Genomic DNA, 23442 nt, shown 5'->3' with positions numbered 1-23442 from the left:
ATTGAACCTAAGCATTATACTTGGCAATCAAGCATTCTACCACAAAGCCACATCAGGTCTCAGAACTGCTTTTCAAATAGACCCTATTATTCGTGAAACATTAACTGTAGTTGTCGTGCTGGCTATCAAATTATATCATGATTACATAAGTACTCCTACGATACAGTCGTGACGTCGAGTTAACGTCAATTGTAGTTAAGTGCCATGCGCTGAAGTTGACTTATGTAAGAGTGTTCGGGGGGGGGGGGGGGGGTAGCAGAAAGATGTCGAAAGGAAGACGAGAAACAGCGTGAACCAACGAATGGATTTTCCCACGTCATACCGCATACTAGGCGGTCCACGTAATAAGAAAAACCATGGGCTCTAGGAGCTTCTAACTCCTCTATATTAGTGTAAATCATCTGTTCAACTAATCGTCAACAAGAGGCACTTTATTTAGGTGATCCTTTTGTTGTAGAGGGTGAAATTTAGCAAATAATCTCAGGGGTCCTCAGGTTGTATTTTGCTGAAATGTGCCTGGCTGTTTTTGTGGTGTAAGCTAAATTGGCTGAGGTTAAGCAGTTTCACGTGGCAAGAAAAAAAAAAGGACACGTTCACGCGACGCTACATCAAGCCAGTGCCAAGGTTGCTACATAAAAAAAAAAAGTTAGCGGCAATGCCAGTGCACTCAAACGCTTCAAAGCGTTTGGTTGATGTCATCTTCAATCATTATTCCACGAACGTGAGCGAGTCAGAGAGACAGAGAGAGTGTGTGTTTGTGTATGTACGTACGTATTCGCGTGTTTACACTTTAGTGAAACGACGCCGGTTTCAGTCTGCCAGCTGTTACTAGGGCACCTTTCGTCATGTCGTTGAAACGGCGGCCATAGTTGGCGGATTGTAGGTGAAATACTCTGTCTGCGTTTGTGCTCCTTAATTTTCATTGGCTGATTTACGCCGCCTCACGCGACATACAAGACACGCGCGAGGCGACGCTGACCGTACTTGCAAGAGCAATTTTCTCTTTTTGCAACCATGGATGAGTAGCGTCGTCTGGCGTCTTCTTTCGAACTATTGCGAAGAGGAGGGAGTGGAATCGCCACCTTAATGGACTGATGACATTGTTTAAGATAACTGAACTAGAGACAGCTTTGGCTTTTTAACAGTGGAGCTTAAGCTTTTCGTTTGTAGAACGTATATCAAAATTGTACGTTGCCTAGCAACCAGTTGGCACAGCTGTGTCTCGCCTCGCATAGAAAGAGAACTACACGATTGTATTGCTATGAATGAAATTACGAAAAACAAGAGAGTAAGCAAAAGAACAATATAGAAATATGCAAAGAAAAGAGAATGAAAACCTAGAATAGCTGTTTATAGCGTTTTATATTAAAAGAATTAGTAGGGGAAACGAGGGATGATGCAAGCATGTAAAGAAGAGAGGAGGAAGAGTGGGGAGAAGGTGAAGCATAGCATAGCTGTCTGTAGTTTAGCAAGGGGTGAGAAATAGTAGAAGTGAGGAGAAAGCTAAGTCCGCCAGCTCTGCTGTTACCTCAGTTTTTGCACCGCTAGCATCGTGGCATAGCTGCGCCAATTTTTTTTTGCCATGTTAATTTACATGATGAATCACCTTTATTATCAGCCTATGAATTTACTTCCATTGGTCTAGTGTTGAATTCCAGTGTCAGAACCCGAGCGATTTCCTGCTCATTTAGGCGCAAGTTGTTGCAATGACAGTGTAAGGATGGAAGTGAAGTGTTCCTATCTTAGTTAAAATCACTCACTGGAGCAGGGAAAGTTGCTGCTCCAAAATCGCCAGAGTGGATGAGAACTCTGCATCGTGCACTTTTTTTAACACATTTGCCTGCTTTGGGGAATGCCACCAGGGCCTCTGGTTGTCACATGTTTTGCCAGTAGTGGTGAATGATATGGATGACTGGGCATTTCGTGCATCGTTGCTTCCACTGCTCTATAAGGATAGCTTGGAGCCAGAAAGCTTAAGTTCCTGTCAATAAATTCATTGGATAGTGACAGTGATGCTTATACTGCCACGTACAATCGGGAATTACGCCGAATCCATCTTGCCGGGGATAACTATATGCAAGGTATTTTAGGGCAACTTAGCACCCTAAAGATAGAACTTCTGCTTCTGTCGTGCTCCAGCGGTAAATGTGCTGCAATTGCATATTTGGTGGTGTTGCTCAAAGCCAGAGCTGAGTGCTCGCTTATGGAGTCTGTCAGCTGCTCAGATTTCTTTCATCATTGGATGTAGTGAGACCGTAGCTTCAGGCTATGCTAGCGTGCAACTCAACGACAGCACTCACAAACATAACCATTGTTCTGAATCTGTGTGCATGGACTTGCCCCTGTATCTCAGACCCAGCAACCACCTTTAAGAGGCCCTGAAACACTTTTTAGTAACCATGGAATGAATTTACTGGAAGAGATTATTGCCTCAGGAACTCAACGCCACAAAATTTTGAGGAATTTGTCCAGTTCGAGTGGAGTTACAAAGATTTGTCGCATGCTGCAATTGCATTCTCTCTTCTCTCGTCCCTACAAAAGCTCGGGAAGCTAAGCAGGGAAGTATGGCAGGGGCAAAGAAAAATTTCACGGGTGCCTTGTGACATTTAGCACTTTTTATTTTTTTTTCTTTGAATGCGCGGCTTTTTCAGTGTGATCGCGCGTGCATGCGGGGACAAGTCGCAGCCTCCCATGGTGATCTCTGTAACAACAGAGCGCACCATGTTCGAATCAGCCAATGGCTGGTATATGGTCATTTTACAAGTGTTAGTTGAGCTTATTCTGTGATTTGTCGAGAGAAGAGAAAGCGATTTTGAGCTGACTTTGATAGTGTATCGTGAGTTCCAGGCCGTGTGCTGCGCCATATTATTTGGCTTGCGTGTTGTCGGGAGACTCTACTACCGATCGATAGTGTTTTCTTACCATGCTCAAAAAGTGTTGCAGGGCCCCTTACCCATTGAGTAAGGTGGCCAGCTCGCGTTGTCTACAGAGCTTTGAATAAACTGTGAATCCATTTATTTTATTTTATTTTTATTTATTTTCAACATGTTTTTTTTTCAACAAGTTGGGGTTCGTCAGACGGACAGCGGTTAAAGCCAATAGAGAATGCCTGAGGGCCCACGTTTATGCATGACTGCAGTTTGGGAATACAAGCTTTCAATAAATATTCGCAATGTTCATAGACTGTTGCGCCGTCTAGCGGAAATCTGGAGCATCCTCTCAAGGATGATCAGTAGGCAGACGCTCCTTTGTTCGGCGGTGCTAGTCTCAGTTAACGCGTTAGCAAGAAACGAACACAAACCACTTCGTATGTTGTGTGCATCAGTAAATATACCGGACTGTTCGTGGCACAACAAATCTGATTCGTCCTTGCGAGAGGCGAAGTTATCGTGAAAATACGTCGCAACTCGCGCTTTCGCTTATAACCCGCGGAGCATGCATAACAGCCTCGCGAGATTTTCTACAGCCACGTTGGATAGTTAAATGTTTTTGTCTAACCTTTGCAATTGAAACTCCTGTTTTAGGTGCATATAGCATTCGTCAGTGCTTTTGTAGTGTATGGATCCCATAACATTCATTGCAAGTGGAAAGTAGCACAGGCTCACAATTTGCACTTCCAAACCTTGGCCTATGCTGCACCGCTTGTTTGGTAATTTCGTTGATAGATGGCTGCACACTGCCAGCCATTTCTTTCATGCTTTGTATCGAAGCGAAACGTTTCCCCCCCCCCCTCCCCTCGGATAAACGTGGTGAGTGACGCCGTGTTGGGATTGTGCAATGACATGTTGTTAGTGCTATCGAAGTCGGTCGGCGGAGAGAATTCCTCGGATTATATTCAGAAGTGATGTTCAAAGAAACCGTCTTGGCGTCGAGGATTTTTCACTAGACGTAGATGGTTGTCAACGCGCTGAGAATGACAACGACGAACAATCAGCTGCTAGCTCGCCAGCAGCGAGTTGCACTTCCCGTCCATCTTGACTATGGTTGTATTTATATCCTTCAGCGAGCTCAAAATAAAAGCTTTTTTTTCTTGTGCATTCAATGTATCCTGATTGCAGTAGATATTACAAAGCGCTGCATGCCACCAACACGCTCGAGGTCGACCAGTGATGCGAAATGTTTAGAGCAATGAAATATGCAGCTACAACTACAGTCCACGCTAACTTCTCCTGCACTTCACCGGTGTCGCCCGAACGACGTTGTGGTTCGACAAATTTTCGCAATTTTGACGTTGCAAAAAGCATATTCATGTCGATATCTTTGTTTGGATCGCACTGATGGAACCTGCAACATCCGAGTTCGGGGAATTGCGCACTGTTAGTCTGATCATGCCTGTAACAAAAGTGCTATTTAAGGGAAAGCTAAATGCTTGTATTCCGTTGAAGAGGCAGCTGCATGATTCTTACAGCGCAAGTAATAACAACGGCGTAATATGTTTACCAACCATCGCTACATTAAAACATTCGGTCTTGTGGAGCCGCAACGGCGCGCTACTCTCTAGTGGCGTACTAGTGCGGTGAATCCGCCAGACAGGCTCGACACTAATAATCTCGGAGCGCCATTCAGTTCTTACGTGAATTTAGTTCGCGCAGTTTTCTGTATCATGCACAGGATTTCGTAAAACATCGTTGATACACGGTCGATCAGCTGACACCACCACCCTTTGCACTGCGGCAAGAAATGAGGTAGCAAACATTCAGCAGTTCCTATTGGTTGGGAAAGTACTTTGGTTCTATATACATTCATTTGATGATCAATAGTTCATCCAGTGAAAGCGGCTCGGGAAGTACGTCTATGCGTCCTATCTTTTCCTATGCAAGTTCAAGGGTTGATCATCTCTCTGCAGCCATCTTGGATTGCACGGTGCGCCACCTATAGGCCATGGGCATTGCAAATAGTGTATTTATAGCCGGAGAAATGAAGAAAAAAATTAGAAGAGTATTATACAAATCGAGCAAAGTGTTCCCTCCTCATTGTAGAGTTGGAATTATGTTTTATGCACATACATTTTGTTTCTTAAAAAGTTCTCTGTATTTCATTTTGGAGATTCAGCTAGGGTAGGTCCCGTATGCACATGTTGCAGCTACCTGTGTGTCGTCCAAAGTAAAGCATACCAGTACTGCTTCGTAGAATCATGTACTCTGTGTAGTTAAACACTTGCAATTCAAACAGGAAAGACAGGCATGTATGAGCCCTCTACCCAACTAGCCCATCAGTGTTTTTTTGTTAAGCAGAGCTCTCATAATTGGCTCACTTTTTTTCTTGACTGGCTGTGAACAGCTGGGCTGTTCTAATAGTGCTCGTTTGCTACACAAAGAGGGGCAAAAAACAGAAAATGCATGAGCAGTGGTACTATACTGCAGCAAGAAAAAAAAAAGTGAGGGAGACATTATAATGATGGCCCCGCCGCGGTGGTTTAGTGGCTGAGGTTCTCGGCTGCTTACCCGCAGGTCGCGGGATCTAATTCCGGCTGTGGCGGCTGCATTTCTATTGGAGGCGGAAATGTTGTAGGCCCGTGTGTTCAGATTGGGTGCACGTTAAAAGAACCCCAGGTGGTCGAAATTTCTGGAGCCCTGCACTACAGCGTCTCTCATAATCATATGATGGTTTTGGGACCTTAAACCCCACAATTCAATCAACATCATGGTGATGCAACATTATAAATTATCATTTTGATGGTAGTATGTGCTTCTGGTCATACAGTAGACATTCTTGCAATATCAGCACTAAACCTCGGCATCATAATGAAGGTAGAAACATGTATGTGAAAAAGTAATGTTAAAAAGTAGGAGAAGGTCATCAAGGCATGGCAGACGCAGCAGTTGGCTGCCTAATGTATCTTGTCAAGGCAAATCAAAGAATTTGGTTCAAGTATTGTGAGGTGATACTATTTACTACCAGACAGATTACACACCTTGAGAAGTGAAAGACCTTGTTAACAGTAGTCATTGGTCACAAGAATTTTTGTAAGAGAGCTATTCCATTATATGAAACAGATTTGAAGTCTTTGTATTCCTGTAGCTCTTTGTTGTTTTTTCATGTTTTCCACCATCAGATCAACATGGAGGTGACAGCATTATAGATTTCTAGTGTGAGTGACATATTGTGATTGCACACATCGAGTGTGAACAACGCAATGAAAGTTGTAGAGTGAATCTTTATGGCACCTGTTAGTACTGTGTTGAATGTTGTCTATAGCTTTAACTGAGCGAACAAGTTGGCACAGTGAAAGATCTCCTGGCTTTTGTGCCTCGAACCACGTGACACTCTTTCTTTTGCCAAGGCTGACTGGACTATTTTATCGATTCTCTGAGCACCTTAAAAGCTTTGCAAACTTGGAGAAAACACGAAAATCTTGCCCTTGTCTTGCTTTACTCACTGTTATGCACGACTTACTCAAATATGTTTTAGTGTGCCGAGTGCCAGAGCACTGCGAGATCAGTAGAAACATGTCGGCAGACCAACTAGCTGCACTCACCCACGACAAAGCTGCTGCCAATACATTCATAACCGTCCTTGCACTTGACCTGACACCCTTCTTAAAATGAAAGCTCAGGGGTTATTGGCAGTACTTATAAGATAGGCAAAAACAAAATAAACTAGATGTTATCCAAGCAGTCTTGAAAATTGGCCACCCTTGTCCTGGTGGCACTGTACACAAGAACATTTACGAGACTACAAGTACGACACATGCATGCATACCTTTTGTCTGGTGATGATCCAGGTGTGAGAGATGTGAAGCACCTGCCGTGCTTCTTATCTTCATTCAATGCAGTGAATTATATGTCGTCATGAAAAGGCACTTTTCATTATCCTATCAAAAGCAATTTTTACTGCATCCTTTTATGTTCATCTGTGTAGATGCATATTTTAAACATGAGTCATTATTTACGTTTTTAAGAGGTGTGCTTAGTATTCACTCCATATTACAAAGTGATTCATTGCACAATCTCTGAACTGCTGCTTGCGGTGGCTACGTTAAAGGAGCACTGACACAAAAATTTCGCCCCCCCCCCCTTTTTTTTTATGCAATAGGTATCTTATTACCCACTTATCATGGCTGGAAACCTCGTTTGCATGAGTGCATGAGTTTCTTATTTAGGAACGTTTTTTAGGGTGCCCAGTTGCTGTTCTGTTTCAAAAAGCACTGAGCTAGGCAGGAGCAGTTTCGATAAAAAGGTAGACACAGCTAGCCACGCGAAGATGCAAAACTGTGACATGGGCATTGTGCTGGAGAGCGGACGCCGCACTGACAGCCAGTACATCCAGCACACGAGGAGCCACAGGCATGGAGGTATAAATCGCAGGTAGAGCAAGCAGCCTGCCAGCAGAAATTCGTGGTGTGGCTTTGTTTACATTGCCACCACGGTGATGTCAGTGTTGCAAGGAGCTGCGCGTATCGCTCAAATTCAGTTTAAAATTGATTTTGAATATGTTATAGGCGATCTTTATTCTTGATATTTTGTAGATGTTATTTATATCTCCACATAAAACTATCTAGCTTATCATTTTGCCTTCGAAATCTTCTGTCACTGCTGCGTTAAGAAAGCACCTGCCTCTCAGCCCTTGTGTTGAAAGGCATTGATGAGGTAATCGTTCTAACGCCATATTTTCAAGATAGATCAATTACCACGAGCGTTGCCAATCATTGTCGTTCGCACATTTCATGTCACCTTCATGATTTTTTATACTTATGTTTTATGCACCTTTAGTGCACAGCATTTAAGGCCTGTATATAGCCGCATAACATAATCATAGTTCACATTCATTGTCTATCATAAATTATTGATTATTGTTAACTTTCCATCATCTGGAACATGTTAACTTTCCATCAAGGGCCAAGCCTGGCCCTTGTGCCATGAAAGACCAAATGTCATCACCATCGATTATTTAAAGCTTCTCTGTCAAAGCAAAAAAGTTTAAAACGAAAGGTGCCAAAACAAAAAAAAGATCTCGTATTTAACATGCTTTGATGTTGTATTTAAAATCTCAAAATACATGCCTAGTACAACAAGGCTTCAGGCATCAGAAAAAAAAAATGTAATAGAAACCTTGAAAGCACATACGCTTCGGCATTTTGTTAATTCATGTTCACTTTTTTAGTGCACTAAACTAACTAGGACTGCAAAGAATGATGTAGTGTCCGCATTGTTTTTTTTTCATTTATTGCTCTCAAAAAGGAAATAATGATAACCATAAACCTGTTATAAGTCCCCTGACAGGTGGTGTCACTGAGATTTACATACACTATGCCTGTCTACGAAAAGCACAGTTCTTTCAGAGCATGGAACAGATAAAGAGGGTGACTTTCACACTTTTATGAAAGCAAAGCAGATGATTGAAAGGGCCAATTTGTCATCTTTCGCAACAGTGCCATTTTATGGCCTGACATTACCACTTTGGATTAACTGATAGGTAAGTTATAAAGCAGATTAGGTCTGAGTCACTTCTGAAGGCTTTGTTTCGTGGCACCTTAAAGAAAAATGTTAAACTAAGCTGGCAATGAGCAGTCACTCTTTTGAAATGCCCAAACCAAGAGCTGAGGTGTGGCAATGCTTCATATTTTTGAAAACGTTTGCTAGGTGCTAGTCACATTCATTAAGCTGGCCATGACGTCGGGATCCCACTATTCCAAGTCAATCAATACAACCAAATAGTAAATGAGCCATTATGGTTGTACACACAAAAAACTGAGCTCTCAGTGTATCTGTGAACATTTTAATTGGAAGTGGTTACTTTGTCACCACCTGTCATTTTTGCCATTGCTGCCTAAAAGTTCAGGCCCACCAGTCTGCTCAAAACCAGTCTTAAACCACATTGGATGTCTTTCTTTGTAAACTGTGGCATTCAATAGAACAGGAAGGCTGCCACCTTTGAATTGTGCCTGCAATTCTTTCACTTGTATGATCGCTTACACAACCAGAGAAAACCTCGTAAACTACCCAAGCCTGACTGCCAAGACACACTTGCCAAAACAAAGCATGACATCTGCGGTGTATTACAGCTCTTGCAGTCACTTCTGGAACTTGCTGTGCGTAATGGCATCACCTACAAGATTGGCTTCTACTATTGGATTAGCAAATATTACCAATGTAAACTAGGGCTGTCTTCTAGATTGGTTTTCTTTGAGAATACTTTCACTGATTGTATGACACACTGTCCATGCAAAGCCCTAATTGTGGAAGATTGGCAGTCCTAAACTGAGAAGCTCAATTTCCTTAGCCCTCCAATCGGAAATTGCCTCCCAACTGGGAATGTCCGATGCTTGGTTCAGAGATTAGTGCCTTAATCAAGAGGTATTTTTCAAATCGATTAGCCCTTTATAGGGTTTTTTTATATATTATTGTTACCTTAGAGACTCGTTATAGTGTTTCACGCTAAAGGTAGTGAATGCTTTCTCCTGTTGACTTTTATTTTCTGTTTAAGTCTCACACAGAGCTGGGAAACATCTGGAAAGTTGGCCAAGGTCTGTGGTTCAAAGATTTTCCTGCAATCTACGATGTTTTATCCCAAGAATGGCCTGACCATGTCAAGCCTATCATGCAGGAACTTGGAGGTAATTTCAGTAGTTTACAGGCACATTTTTTACCCTGCCTCTTTGTGCACTGTCCTGAAACTTCTTGTCTTTTTTTCTTTATTGTTATAATTTCGTTCGTAAGGAGCGGGGTATGCAAAATCGGGCATATTCTGCCTTTAATATGAATTTACAACATTGATATGAATTATAATATGGACAAACTCGTGAATTATGAAAATATTATGAATAATAATGTTCATAATAATATGAACAATGACATGAATTGGCAACATTAATATGAATTGCAACATTTCTAAATCGGAAAGTCTTCATGCAGTGTTTCTTTTGTGAGACAAAATGCAGTCACGGGCCAAGTCATGAAATGATCTAATGTTTCGGAACCCCATATGGGTTCCTTGTTTGAACAAACTGAACAAGGAACCTTTATGCAGTTCTAAAGCTTCAGATCATTTCATCAGACTTGGTCAGTGACAGTGTTTCATCTCATCCAGTGCCTAACTGAAGAAACTTTTGTCGAACACATGACTATGTTATTCTTTCTTTTGCGAGTGTGTGACTGGCAACTATTTTTTCATTGAATAAGAAAAGTTGTTTTTCTGTTCAAAATGCTTCACACACATTTTCCCTTCTTTTTCTGTATTTATCTGGATTTTTTTCTTGTATTTACTCTGTACTTGCCCCCTCCCCATTTCTAAATACCCTATTAAGCCCTGTAAGGTTATATGAATAGATAAATGATTAAGGGAGCACTGAATTTGTGTGAGAAGAAAAAAAAAGCCATGGATAAAAAAGATGCACTTGCCTATCCACGACTTTTCTTCAATATGGCAAGCTGAATTTCAGGCTATGTACCTTTGTGTAGACTTTCTAGTTATTCATAATGTAAGTTCTTTTATTGTTGCAGAACAAGTTTGAAAACAGTTTCAGCATCTTTGCTTAGGTGTCATCTTTGTGTGTAGAGTGTGCTCTGGTGAAGGATGGCTGCGGCGGCTGCATTTCCGATGGAGGCGGAAATGTTGTAAACCCGTGTGCTCAGATTTGGGTGCACGTTAAAGAACCCCAGGTGGTCGAAATTTCCGGAGCCCTCCACTACGGTGTCTCTCATAATCATATGGTGGTTTGGGGACGTTAAATCCAAAATATCAATCAATCAATATGGTGAAGGATGCTACCAAGTAGGAAAGCATTAAGCATACTTCACTTTGCAATATGTTGGCTGGAAAATTTGCTACAGAGGGTATTTGCCATTCAGGAGTAAGATCATAAGAAAATGCTGTGTTCCTCTGCTGTGGAGCGTGGTATGCTCTGGAAAATGCACAATTTGATGCCACACTTAGCTGTTAATGGCAGTTTTTTTTTGTCTCCACAGTTTCAGTGCTAGGCAGCAAGAAATGTTTCTTATCACCTAGTCATTAATACCTTTTTGCAATTTTTTCAAACCATTAGTCACATCAGTTCTATGTAAATTTTTTTGCATCAATTAGTGATACTGGAAAGTTTTTCTAGTCACTCTTGGTAACATTCTGTAGTTGATGCTTTCAAGTGCATTGATATAATACCTGCCATCAGGATGAAGTAATATAGATACACATAATTTTCTACAATCGCGACTTCCACTTAGCATTGGGCACAATTTCTAAGTAGTTATGATACTTTTTCAAATTTTCAAAATTCCAAGGTGTACCGTGGTCTCATTTATGAAGTTTTGGGCTGCCTATCTCACCCTGAGGCCTGATTGTAAACTTTAATTATGTACTAAATTTTGTAAGGTATTGAAGCAAAACAGCTCTTCATATATGTTCAATATTGAATGAAGTGCCCAGTAACAATGCCATCAGGAGGTGAACCTCATTGCCAGTGAGCTTTGGCAAACTCCTGCAAGCAGCATTCTCTCTCTACTATTCTTCATGTACTGTAGCCAAAGAATCGCATTTCCGTGACAAGCACTGCCTCAGTGTTTATTTTTTATGATTAAAAGAGGTTTCATGTTATAATCAGGGACGTTGCAAGCAGTGCATAGGACATGAGGCTTTAATGTGGGTCTCTTAAAGCCAGGTAGATCTACAGCCACCTTCGGACGAGAAGCTCGTCTTGTTATCAGTGATGGAAGTGTTGCTCTAATTGCTCCAAACTGCTCCGAAAGAGAAATGCTGCTCCAAAGTGCAATATTTGCTAGTAACTGCTCCAAGCCAGCTCCAAAATGGTGTTGGCAAACTAAAGAGAATAAATTTGAACCATGGGAACCATCCCTTGAGCCTAAGCGAAACCAAAAACAAGCTGTATGCTATCATCCTAGTATGCTACTCAGTGGCGTAAATCTAGAAAAATAATAAGGGGTGACACATATCGGGCCACGCTGATCGATTTGTATTTTTCATATGGGTTGTATTTTTACTTATATAAGAATTAAAGCATGCTTTCAAATAGAATTAAAAAATGCGAGTGTTGGGTTCGAGCTCAAGCAATTCCATTGTTCTATTCAGTCTCTTTTCATTCACCTTTTTGTGATTTTCATAGTTCACGCAGCTCAGGGGCATTTAACACAGCTACGCAGTAACAGATACAAAGCCTTTTAAAATATTGATTGTGCTATACTAAACTATTAACTCAATTATGTCACGGGCTCAAGCTAAATCTTAAGGGGAACACTTGCTGGGACTGTCTTTCCCAGCCTGAACACAAAAGTCCAGACTCCCTTGATGCCCCCCATGATTTACGCTAATGGATTTTCGAAGTCGTTAGGAACACGCATTTGCTCTGAACACGCCAATAGCAACCCTTAGCTGTCGCATTCTTTTCGGCACCGAAGACAGTTAAAGCTGCTCCAAAGCACCATTTTTCTGCTCCAGAATCTGCTCCAAAAACCAAAATGTCGCTTTCTTCGCTGTGTTATGTTTGAAACTTCAACCATTTACACTCTACTAAGCCATATTCAACTTTGTAAGCACAGTCACCACCCCATGGTTTTCGCACCATGCTCATTCGTTAGAATCCCTAAACCTCGTGAAGAATCCTGCCAATTTAATTCTGGTAAGGGCACATGTGCCTACAGCAGTTGCACTCCATCTTTTAATAATTGGCAGTGGAACTGGCTCAATTAATAATGGTCTTCTTCAGACCTGCTGAATGTAAATATTTCCGAAGCCCTTCTCAATGGCATGCCTCATATGTCATAATGTGCTTTTGGCACGTAAAAGCCCAGAAATTAATAATAATAATAATAATAATAATAATAATAATAATAATAATAATAATAATAATAATAATAATAATAATAATAATTATTATTATTATTATTATTATTATTATTATTATTATTATTATTATTATTATTATTATTATTATTATTATTATTATTATTATTAATGAGACATTAATACCCAAAGTCGGGCTATTACCGGAAACTTCGTCTGCCAGTCATCCATGACTGAAAAATTCCCAAGGGGATTTGGCTTGTAGATGTGAAATATTAGCACATTAAATCACCAGAAATCTTCATGCATGACTGGTAATGAGAATGTGAGCTTGAAGCATCTCCAGTGCACTGCAGTATGGTCAATACATTACTTGAAATAATAGTAAAAGGAATACAGTTTTATTGCTTGTTTCACTGGACATTGGTCTCTCTTGTCTATAAGTATAGCCTCTAGGTCGCACATATTTTGTCTCCTGAAAGCCATCTGAAGTTACACCCTGAGTTATTCAATTATACGAGTTGTGAAACTGTATTTTGAAACCTAGACGCGCAGTTGGCCCAATTTTTCAGGAGTTGGTTGACGTTTGTGTCACCTGGGAGCAGCAACAAATAACCTGTTTAATAGTGGACGAACGGTCAGCAGGTGGTGGGACAATCTGCTCACTCACGACGGAGGGGGGGGGGGGGGGGGCAATAACGTGTCCGGATTTGTATACATAGCGCCTGGGGGGAGTTTCACAACTCATATGATTGAATAACTCTGAGTTACATTCAGTGCATTTGGTTTCAATATTGTTATGGTGCACCATCGACAGGATCAAGCGTAGCACTTTGCGAAAAGGACGAAGATGCTTGTGCTTTAGACGCTTGCGCGAGAGGCAACTCGGCCATCTTGTTCGGCTGCCAATTCTCTGTGGGCGCTATACGATAAACCTAGGTCTCGCTCTGTCACATTTGGTGGAGGTGCTGGGTAAACGCCTCGCAACAAAACTTTGCAGCGGCCGTCGTTTGAAGGGTCATTCTGCAACGATTGCAGAATGACCCTTCATGATTGCAGATTCTGTGTTCCTGTGGCTGGAGATGATGCGGCGACTACATCTCCTCCTGCGACCACAACCATCGTGTTTGAACCTTCGCGGGATCCTGGCACGTTTTGCGGTTTTCGGCGATCCAGATGAAGTGGACGTTGAAGATAGGCTGACAGAGTACGAATGTGTGAGTACTCTATACTGATGGGGCCTGACTCTTATGCTGGCGAACCTGTTGTTCTATCTTAAGAGAACCGCCAAATCGAGGTATTAGAACCATGAAGCAGATCTTGGGAGTTGGGCAATGTGGAGAGAGAAAATGTGTGACCTGTTTGGAAAGCCTATTGGAAGAAAAATGGCTGCGAACAAAATGCTCACGTCTCGGGCACAGACCTTGACGGAGTCGTACGTCTCGTATATAGAAGATGTGTTAGCATTGTGTCGCAAAGCCAATGCCAAGATGCCGGAGGCTGACAAGGTTGGACATATTCTTAACAAGATTGCGGATGACACATTCAACTTCATGTGCAAAAATTATTCTACAGTGGACGCCATTATAAAGGAATGCCGGCGCTTTGAGTTAGCGAAGAGCCGGCAGATTTACAGCGTGTTTGCCCGCCTTCCGAATACGGCTGCAACTTCGTCTTGCGGAGACCGTGCAAGAACACAGCCACCATCTCCAGTTTCATCGGATCAGGTGACCCGAATTGTACGGCGCGAACTTGAAGCCATTACCCCTGTTCCGGCTCACACTGCTGCAAGTGACACGACCCCACTCACTACTAACATGGTTCAAGCCATCGTCCGCCAAGAACTTGCCAGCATAGGTATCCCCTCGGTGTGCGCTTTGCCCAGCCCGCAGTGAGCTCCGTAGCGTCCACCCTCGTCCTATCACGAGCAGCAGTTTACGGTTTGATCTCCCGACACTGCTGTGTGGAGAACGGCCGACAATCGACCAATTTGCTTTCATTGCCACTGTATCGATCATGTCGTTCGGTACTGCAATTACCGCTGGTCCTCGCCAGCTCGAACGTTGTCTGAACCTTACTACCGGCAGGACTGCACCTGCTTTGCATCTGCTGCGCAGCTTTTTTCGCCAACAACTACAGAAGGTTGAACAGCTGATCTCCATCACCGCATGGTCGTCGGTCGCGTTCGCCTCCAGAGCGTCGCCAGTCGTCTCGCTCACCGCAGACTCACAGGCTCTCGTCCCTATTCAACCCCGCTCCTACTTCTCCGGAAAACTAGACGGTGCAGTGGCCGGAGGTGACGCTGCTTTATCGACTTCCTCCACAAATCCTCTCTTGACGCTTCCGACGAGACAAAGTTTGTTAGACGTTGACATTGATGGTGTGACTATTTCTGCCCTGATAGATACTGCAGTGCACATTTCTGTAATGAGCGCGAACCTTCGCCGACACCTACACAAAGTGCTCACGTCTGCCGCTTCCCGCACACTCCGAGTCGCTGATGGGAGGACCCCTGCCGTTCAAGAGATGTGCACAGCCCATGTGTTCATTGCCGGTCATCCTACATTAGTTCAGTTTGCCATCATTGAAATGTGTCCTCATGACCTAATACTTGGCTTGGACTTCCTGTCACGTCATTCTGCGCTCATTGATTGTGCCACAGGTGCTCTTCAGCTTGAGCTGCCGCAGCTTGCTGATTTTCCAGCTGACCATTCTCTACGCTTATGCTCTCGTCACCACATTCGCTTGCATCCGCAAGCTGCTACATACATCACTTTGTTGTGCTCACGTGATGTGCCCAATGGTGACTACCTCGTCACTCCTATAGTTGACGTACTGATGGCCCGAGACGTCGCCCTTGCTCACACTGTTGTCTCTGTCGCTGATAATACAGTGATTATACCCCTACTCAACGTCAATCTCTTGACTCAAGTTATTTCGCAAGATATGTCTTTGGTCACCCTATCTCCACTTCACAGCTGCAACGTTACTGGTTTGGACACCGATGCTACATCCCCCTGTCTTGGCCGCAATTACACTCTGCCTGCCTATGACATTAACAAGATGATTGCTCTCGATCTCACCCCAGCACAAGCTGCCGGCCTCCGTCTTCTGCTAATATCATATAGAGACATTTTCGACTTAGACCATCGCCCTCTCGGCCAAACAACTGCCGTGACTCACCGGATCAACACTGGTGATGCCAGTCCTATATGGCGGTGTCCATATTGCGTATCTCACAAGGAACGCCGAGTAATTCAGAATGAAGTGAACAAAATAATTACTAAACACGTCATAGAACTATCATCCAGCCCTTGGGCCTCCCCAGTTGTGCTCGTTGAGAAGGACGGCAGCTAGCGCTTTTGCGTGGACTATCGCCATTTGAACAGGGTCATTCATAAAGATGTCTACCCTTTGCCTCGGATTGGTGACGCCCTCGATTGCCTCCATGGTGCCCAATACTTCTCGTTTATCGACCTTCGGTCGGGCTATTGGCAAAGTTCCGTCGACCCCATGAATCGCGAAAAAAACACTTTCATTAAGCCCGACGGCCTCTATCAGTTCAAGGTCATGCCGTTCGGACTATGTAATGCGCCGGCAACGTTCGAGCACATGATGGACTCCCTTCTCCGAAGATATAAGTGGTCCATCAGCTTATGTTACTTAGACGATGTCATCGTCTTTTCACCTACCTTTTACAGCCATATCACACGTCTGTCGGCCATTCTGGATGTTTTTCGAGGAGCCACTTCCCAACTCAATTCTGCAAAATGCCATTTCAGATGTCGCTAAATCACCATTCTCGGCCACCTTGTCAGTGCCGCTGGTGTTCAGCCGGATCCCGACAAAGTGCGAGCAGTGCAAGAATTTCCATAACCACGTTCAACCAAGGACGACCGAAGTTTTGTAGGGATATGTTCCTATTTTCACCGATTTGTCCTCAACTTCGCTGACATCGCTCTACCGCTTACTGATCTCTTAAAGAGCCCCGCCGCGGTGGTCTAGTGGCTAAGGTACTCGGCTGCTGACCCGCAGGGCGCGGGTTCGAATCCCGACTGCGGCGGCTGCATTTCCGATGGAGGCGGAAATGTTGTAGGCCCGTGTGCTCAGATTTGGGCGCTCGTTAAAGAACCCCAGGTGGTCGAAATTTCCGGAGCCCTCCACTACGGGCGTCTCTCATAATCATATGGTGGTTTTGGGACGTTAAACCCCACAAATCAATCAGTTCCTTCTTCACTGCTTTGACGCTTTCTCCGTTTTTCAGATCGTGTTCGATTCTCTCCATCTTATACCTTCTTACATTGCATACCTTACACCTATTAATCAACTTCGAAAGCTCTGTCAGTTCTATTTTGTCTGTTGTACTTGAGACTTTCATGATTTGATGCTTCTTAATGAGATTCTTCGTTTCCTAGAAAAGCTTGCCAGTGTCCTGTTTAACTACCCTGCCTCCAACTTCCACTGCACACTCCGTAATGATACTCATCATATTATCATTCATTGTATCTACGCTAAGGTTGGTTTCCTCACTAAGAGCCGAGTACCTGTTCTGAAGCGAGACTCTGAATTTCTGTATTTTCCCTCTCAGTGCTAGCTCATTGATTGGCTTCTTGCGTATCAATTTCTGTCGTTCCTTCTTCAAGTCTAGGCGAATTCGAGACCGGGCCATTCTATGGTCACTGCATCGTACCTTGCCAACCGCTTCCGCATCCTGCACGATTCCTGGGTGTGCGCTCATTATAAAGTCTATTTTGTTCTTTATTTTCGCCATTAGGGCTTCTCCATGTCCAATTGCGGTTTGCTCGTTTTCGGTAGAACCACCGCTTATCATCCACAGACAAACGGATTGACCAAGTGTCTGAATTGAACGCTGACGCAGATGCTTTCAATGTGCGTCTCACCAGATCACGGTGACTGGGATCAAGCACTCCCCTTTGTCACCTGTACAACTCTTCACGACACGACACAGCTAGTTATTCGTCGTTTTATTTACTATTTGGCCGACATCCAGCGCTACCATTTGACCACTCCTTCCTTCGGCTGCCCCCTTGTTTACTGAGTACGCCAGCGTTGTTGTTTCTGGAGCCCATGCAGCCCGTCAGCTTGCCCATGATCGGCTGCACTTGTCGCAAGAGCACCAAAAAGATTGCTATGACTGTCGCCACCAAAGTGTGCACTTCCTGCTGGGGTCTCTGGCACTTCTCTCGACACCAAACCGCCAAGTCGGCTTATCAGAGAAGCTACTACCACACTACCATGGCCCCTACAAAGTCTTACAACTCAGTGATGTGAACTACGAGATCACACCCCTAAACAATGCCTCTTCGACTCGCTCACTCCAGACGGATGTTGTGCATGTTTGCAGACTCAAACCGTATAACCCTGGTAGTTCTTCGCCGCCGTACCAAGCGTCGTGACGGCGCTTACACCGCGGGGGAGTGATGTTACGGTACACCATCGACAAGAGCTAGCATAGTACTTTGCGATGAGGATGAAGACACCTGTGCATTAGACGCTTTCGCGAGAGGCAACTCGGCCATCTTGTTTGGCTGCTGATTCTCTGTGGACGCTATACGATAAACCTAGGTCTCGCCCGTCGCAATATCAGCATTGAAATTTGATTAATCAGTATATCAAATTGTGTAGGATTTTTTTCTAAAATGTGAGTGTCCCATATATCAAGACACCTTACAACTTTCCCACTAAGCAGCCACCTTCAAGTAGTTAAATTTATAAAATAATAAACCATTAGTTCAATAGGCATCTGAATGTAACTTCAGGAGTGGCAAAGTATTTCCTTCTCGAGTTCGTCAGTGACGATAACAAGACCCTGACTCTCTTGGTATCCTTATTTAAAGCATTTGTATTGTTTAAAAAAAAAAAAAAGCAGCCTGCACAGTTAAACCCTTTCATAAAAGACAAATCGATACAAAAGACACCAGCGTGCCTGCACTGAAATAAGGGTTCATAAAAAAATGTATATGGGGTACCCTGCTTATAAGAGACACCTCATTTAAGGAACAAAAATTGCTGCCCAGTGCATGTCTCTTTAAAGAGTTCAACTGTATATATACAGGCTCATAAAAGCTTTTCAGCACAAGCATTTCATGTCTATTCTTTGTCTCTTAAAGGAGTATTGACACGAACTTTAAAAATTTTCGGATTTCTGCTGTAAATAAAAGCACTGGTTTCGAGGATCCAGGAAAGGGTATTCTGGTGCCTCGAAATGCATTGAATATATTTTAATATCACTTTTTCTAAACCCACTTTGGTTTCGATTTCGAAGGAGTGACTTCACAGTGACGTATCAAGTCAGGCTTCGTAGGGACTGAGACATTCGCAGAAAATCGTGACATACCAATGCAGCTCTATTGTCTGCTGGAAAGAGACGCTTGCGTGGGGGCTCTGATGCTCGAGTTGCATCGTGATGTTGTGCTAAAGGAGCGTAGAGCATGAGCTTCAGCTTCTGGCTCCAGATATCACTTGTTGGCAGCGCGATGCTGAACTCAAAAAGGTACCGATGGTTCTAGATGCGGTAGTAGTCGGGGCTGAAATGCAGCCAACAAATCCGGCTGCGCTTGGCTGGCGTTCAGTCGCAGCTGCGATTACGACACACACAATCTACCCACACTTGTCTCACCGCTGGGTTGTTCGGGAAACTGTGCATACTAACGTCGCCCCTGGTCTTGGAATCGCAGCCTTTGACGGCACAAGGAGTGGGTGGCATCGTGAAACAAGGATGCGGCGATCGTAAAAACAGTGATCGTAAAAGCAGTGCAAGTGAAATCACTCTTGCATCCTTTCGCATACAACAAATGTGTCTCAGCGCTCGATCACTGTCGATGTGACCACGAAGCGTCTCAGCAAAATGGACAGCGCAGAGCACAACTATGAACGACGCCGGTCGGCGGCGCACCGCTGGACAGGCAGTCGAGAAGGTGCGCCAGTTGCGTTTTGTGTCATTTCATTTTTGGCCTTACCCCAACGCGTGCGCATTTACATGACTTCACAATTTTCTCCTGACGGTAGAGCTGCCTTGCAGGAAGTGGGATATGAAAACTTCAAAATTCGATTAAAATGTTTTATTCGTGTTTCCCGGTTTCGGTGTGGGGAGAACGTTAACACTACATTGCAAGGAAACGAAAAACGTCCGTTTTGCCGCACCTCAAAATCGTGTCAGTACTCCTTTATAGTAAACCTGTGTTGAATATTTTCAGCTTTTTTTTTCTTTAGCTAGTTGTTCATATGCACAGTCTGTAAATTACATTCCAGAGCGTACAAGACGGCGAGCCCTGATTCTGGTAGCCAAGGCATATTCCTCTATTTCCCTTGATGATGCCTCCCGTTTTCTGGGCATTCCCAAGCTTGAATTAGCTGATGGTAAGAAGGGTCAGTACGTTTATCAAAGTTCATCATTGCACTTAAATGTTTTTTTGCCTTCTTTCCGCAGTTGTGAGTTCGTTGGGATGGTCCATTGATGCTACAAATGGCATGGTTTTGCCAACATACACTGGTAAGCATTCATGGTGTACTGTACATGAAAAAGCATCACTTAGAGCTTCCTTTTCTCTCCATCTCTGTTCTTTTGTTGTTTTTTCTTCATATTTGAGCTTGCTAGTGTCACTACTCAAGAGAAATTTTTAAAAAAGAGCCATTTGCCAAACTTTAATCTTTATCAAAAGAATGACCATCCTGGCAAATTAACAATGTGCAAGATGCATGGACAAGAATAGAAGGGACTTGATAACGAGCATGCCCCGGTCTAGTGGCTAAGGTACTTGGCTGCTGACCCGCAGGTCGCGGGATCGAATCCCGGCTGCAGCGGCTGCATTTTCGATGGATGTGGAAATGTTGTAGGCCCGTGTACTCAGATTTGGGTGCACGTTAAAGAACCCCAGGTGGTCAAAATTCAGAAAGCCCTCCACTATGCTATCTCTCAATCTTATGGTGGTTTTGGGACGTTAAACCCCACTTATCAATCAATTATTAACGAGCATGCTCACTGCCTCCTTCTTTAATATTGGGAATGACATTGAATTTATATATAGAGAGCCCCACTGACACGTTTTTAACTGACCGTGAAGAAATAAAACACTATAGGTAAGAAAAAATGAGTCACAGTCGATAACAATTTACTAAAAAGTGTTTCTAAATCATAAAACAAATGCATGGAGCTTCCTCAGAAGTATTTGTTCATCATTCTAGGCTTTAGCAAGTTTTTCATGGAAGTCAGCTTTTTTCTTTTTTTCATCTCTGTCAGAAACAGACCCTTTTTGAGCATGTGGATGGCCTTGTGGCAATCCACATTGCCAATCTCAGTGATGTCCAGTCCTGGTAATTAGTTTGCATTAGAAATACATGAACTAGTGGCCTGGGAATTTATGACCCCCCCCCCCCCCCCTTTACCTGTACCTCAGCATGTCCAGCATATCAGCAGTTTGCAACATATAAGGCAAAAACATTGTGAGAATAGTATTCTGATATGCAGGTGTCTTTTAATGCTTTGCTCATGGTTTTTTGATACCAGATACAAGAAGCATGATATGCAAAAAAATTTGAGTGAGAAACATGAAATCGGGGCTCTACTGCTTTCGTAAAGAGATGTTACTTCACTGTGCAGCAAATAATGTGTCTAAACAGTGCCTTCCATGTAACAAATATCCGGGTTTATGAATGTAAAAATTCAAACCTCATCATATGCAGATTTGCATTGCATGTACCTAATATTTTACATAAGTGATTACATTTTGGCTGTGGGAGTGGACAGCATTACATGCCATTTATGATGTTGAGGGCAGCAGCCACCATATTAGAGGACCTTTGATTATTTGAATCAAAGGCATGCCTCATGTCCATTTTGTGGTTTTGGCATGTAAATCCATACAATTGACTTTATTATACCAGCCACAGTGAAAGTGCATAGCGAAATGACAGTACTTTAATAATGAATGGTCAAGCTGCAAGTAATGCAAGTACAACTGTAAATGCATGCTGGACCGGTGATACCATTAGTATTGTGTTTGTATAGGCCACATGTTTTTTTTTAGTAGCTCTAACGTATGACTGTGTATCTACAAACTGGAGTGTACCCATAATTATGATTTCTAACTGCTATTTTTTTACCTCTCTTTCTCTTCCAGAGGTCAGACATGAAGATTCAATGCCGAGTGAAGAACAGTTGGCTAAACTCACAGACTTTGTAGCCTTCCTAGAAAACTGAGTTTTGCTGCAGATTCGCGGTCCACTTTACACGAGTTTATATTACGTGAATTGAAACTTGTAGCTTTTTCACATAATAAATCACTGCTGCACATTTGCCACTCTCTGATTAAAGGTTGGTTGGTAGGGTTGATTGAGTTATTCATTGATATGGTGGTTATAACGCTTCAAAACCTCCACATGTATATAAGAGACGCTTGCATACAGGTTTAAGAAAGTTGAAGGGAAAATTGTAGCCTTCCTAGAAAATTGAGCGTTGTTGCAAATTCACAGCATACTTGGGACGTTAAATCCCACGTATCAGTCAATCGACCCAGTGCATACAGGTTTAAAAAAGTTGAAGCGAAAATGATAGCCTTCCGTGAAAATTGAGCGTTTCTGCATATTCACAACCCACTGCATAGGCACCGCACACTCGCCAGAGGGAGCTGCGTTGCTCACACTGCCCCTCTAGTGCTAATGGCCGACAACAAGGAAGATTTGCGGAGATCGGTGGACATCTTCGGTAATGAGTGAGTTAGGTTAGATTTCAGATCCAGTAAGGAGAAATCAGCAGTCATGATTTTTAATGACAATGAAGGTAGTGAGCTTAGAATACAGGAGGTCACGCTGGAGAAAACAGACAAATGCAAATATCTGGGCGTATGGATAATCAATGGGACCGAGTACCTAAGGGAACACGAAATATACGTGTCGACTAAAAGTAACGGGAATGCAGCGGTAATGGAAAACAGGGCACTGTGGAATTAGAATAGGTATGATGTTGTGAGAGGAATATGGAAAGGGGTCATGGTTCCTGGTCTGACGTTCGGCAATGCGGTCTTGTGCATGAGATCAGAAGTTCAAGCAAGATTAGAAATTAAGCAACGTGGAATAGGTAGGCTTGCTTTAGGAGCTCACAGGAATACACCAAATCAGGGAGTACAAGGTGTTATGGGATGGACATCATTTGAGGGCAGGGAATCTAGCAGCAAGATAAAATTTGAGAAGCGATTGAGAGAAATGGGGAACGAGCGTTGGGCTAGGAAGGTATTCAGCTTCTTGTACATGAAGAATGTCGATACAAAATGGAGGAAGCGAACCAGGAAATTGACTGGTAAATACTAGAAAACAGCAGGTGGCGAAACCAAAAAGAACTATCGGTTAAGAAGAAAGTGAAGGAAACGGAGACTGACATGTGGAGAATTGGCATGATTAAGAAGTCCGCACTAGAGATCTATCGAACTTTTAAGCAGGAAATCGCGAAGGAAAGGATCCATGATAATACTCGGGGTAGTTCTCTACTGTTTGAGGCCAGGACGGGAGTATTGTGAACCAAGACATATCGGGCCAAATACGAAGGGGTAGATATAGTATGCATTGCATGTGGAGAGGAAGAAGAAACTGCCAAACACTTGATAATGTTCTGTAAAGGGCTTCACCCTATAGTTCAGGATGATGCCGCAGAGTTTTTCAAAACACTGGGGTTTAGGGACAGGGAGGGCAAAATAG

At 43.2% G+C, this 23442-nt stretch overlaps 1 protein-coding gene across 1 annotated transcript in view; it reads left to right on the top strand.

Annotated features, from left to right (window-relative positions):
• LOC119185042 (COP9 signalosome complex subunit 8) overlaps window positions 1–22045 on the top strand; it is a 33424-nt gene extending 11379 nt beyond the window's left edge. The window contains exons 4-7 of the mRNA XM_075875666.1: window positions 9427–9556; window positions 20005–20112; window positions 20183–20245; window positions 21873–22045. Of these exons, the coding sequence (XP_075731781.1) occupies window positions 9427–9556; window positions 20005–20112; window positions 20183–20245; window positions 21873–21952 (381 nt within the window). The 3' untranslated portion in view covers window positions 21953–22045. The remainder of the gene's footprint in view (window positions 1–9426; window positions 9557–20004; window positions 20113–20182; window positions 20246–21872) is intronic.
• Window positions 22046–23442: the final 1397 nt, after the last annotated feature.

This window comes from Rhipicephalus microplus, chromosome 10 (assembly GCF_043290135.1).
Source record: "Rhipicephalus microplus isolate Deutch F79 chromosome 10, USDA_Rmic, whole genome shotgun sequence".
NCBI classification, from domain to species: Eukaryota; Metazoa; Arthropoda; class Arachnida; order Ixodida; family Ixodidae; genus Rhipicephalus; species Rhipicephalus microplus.
Note: the sequence above shows the minus strand (reverse complement) of the source record. Positions and strands in the feature narration are given on the sequence as shown.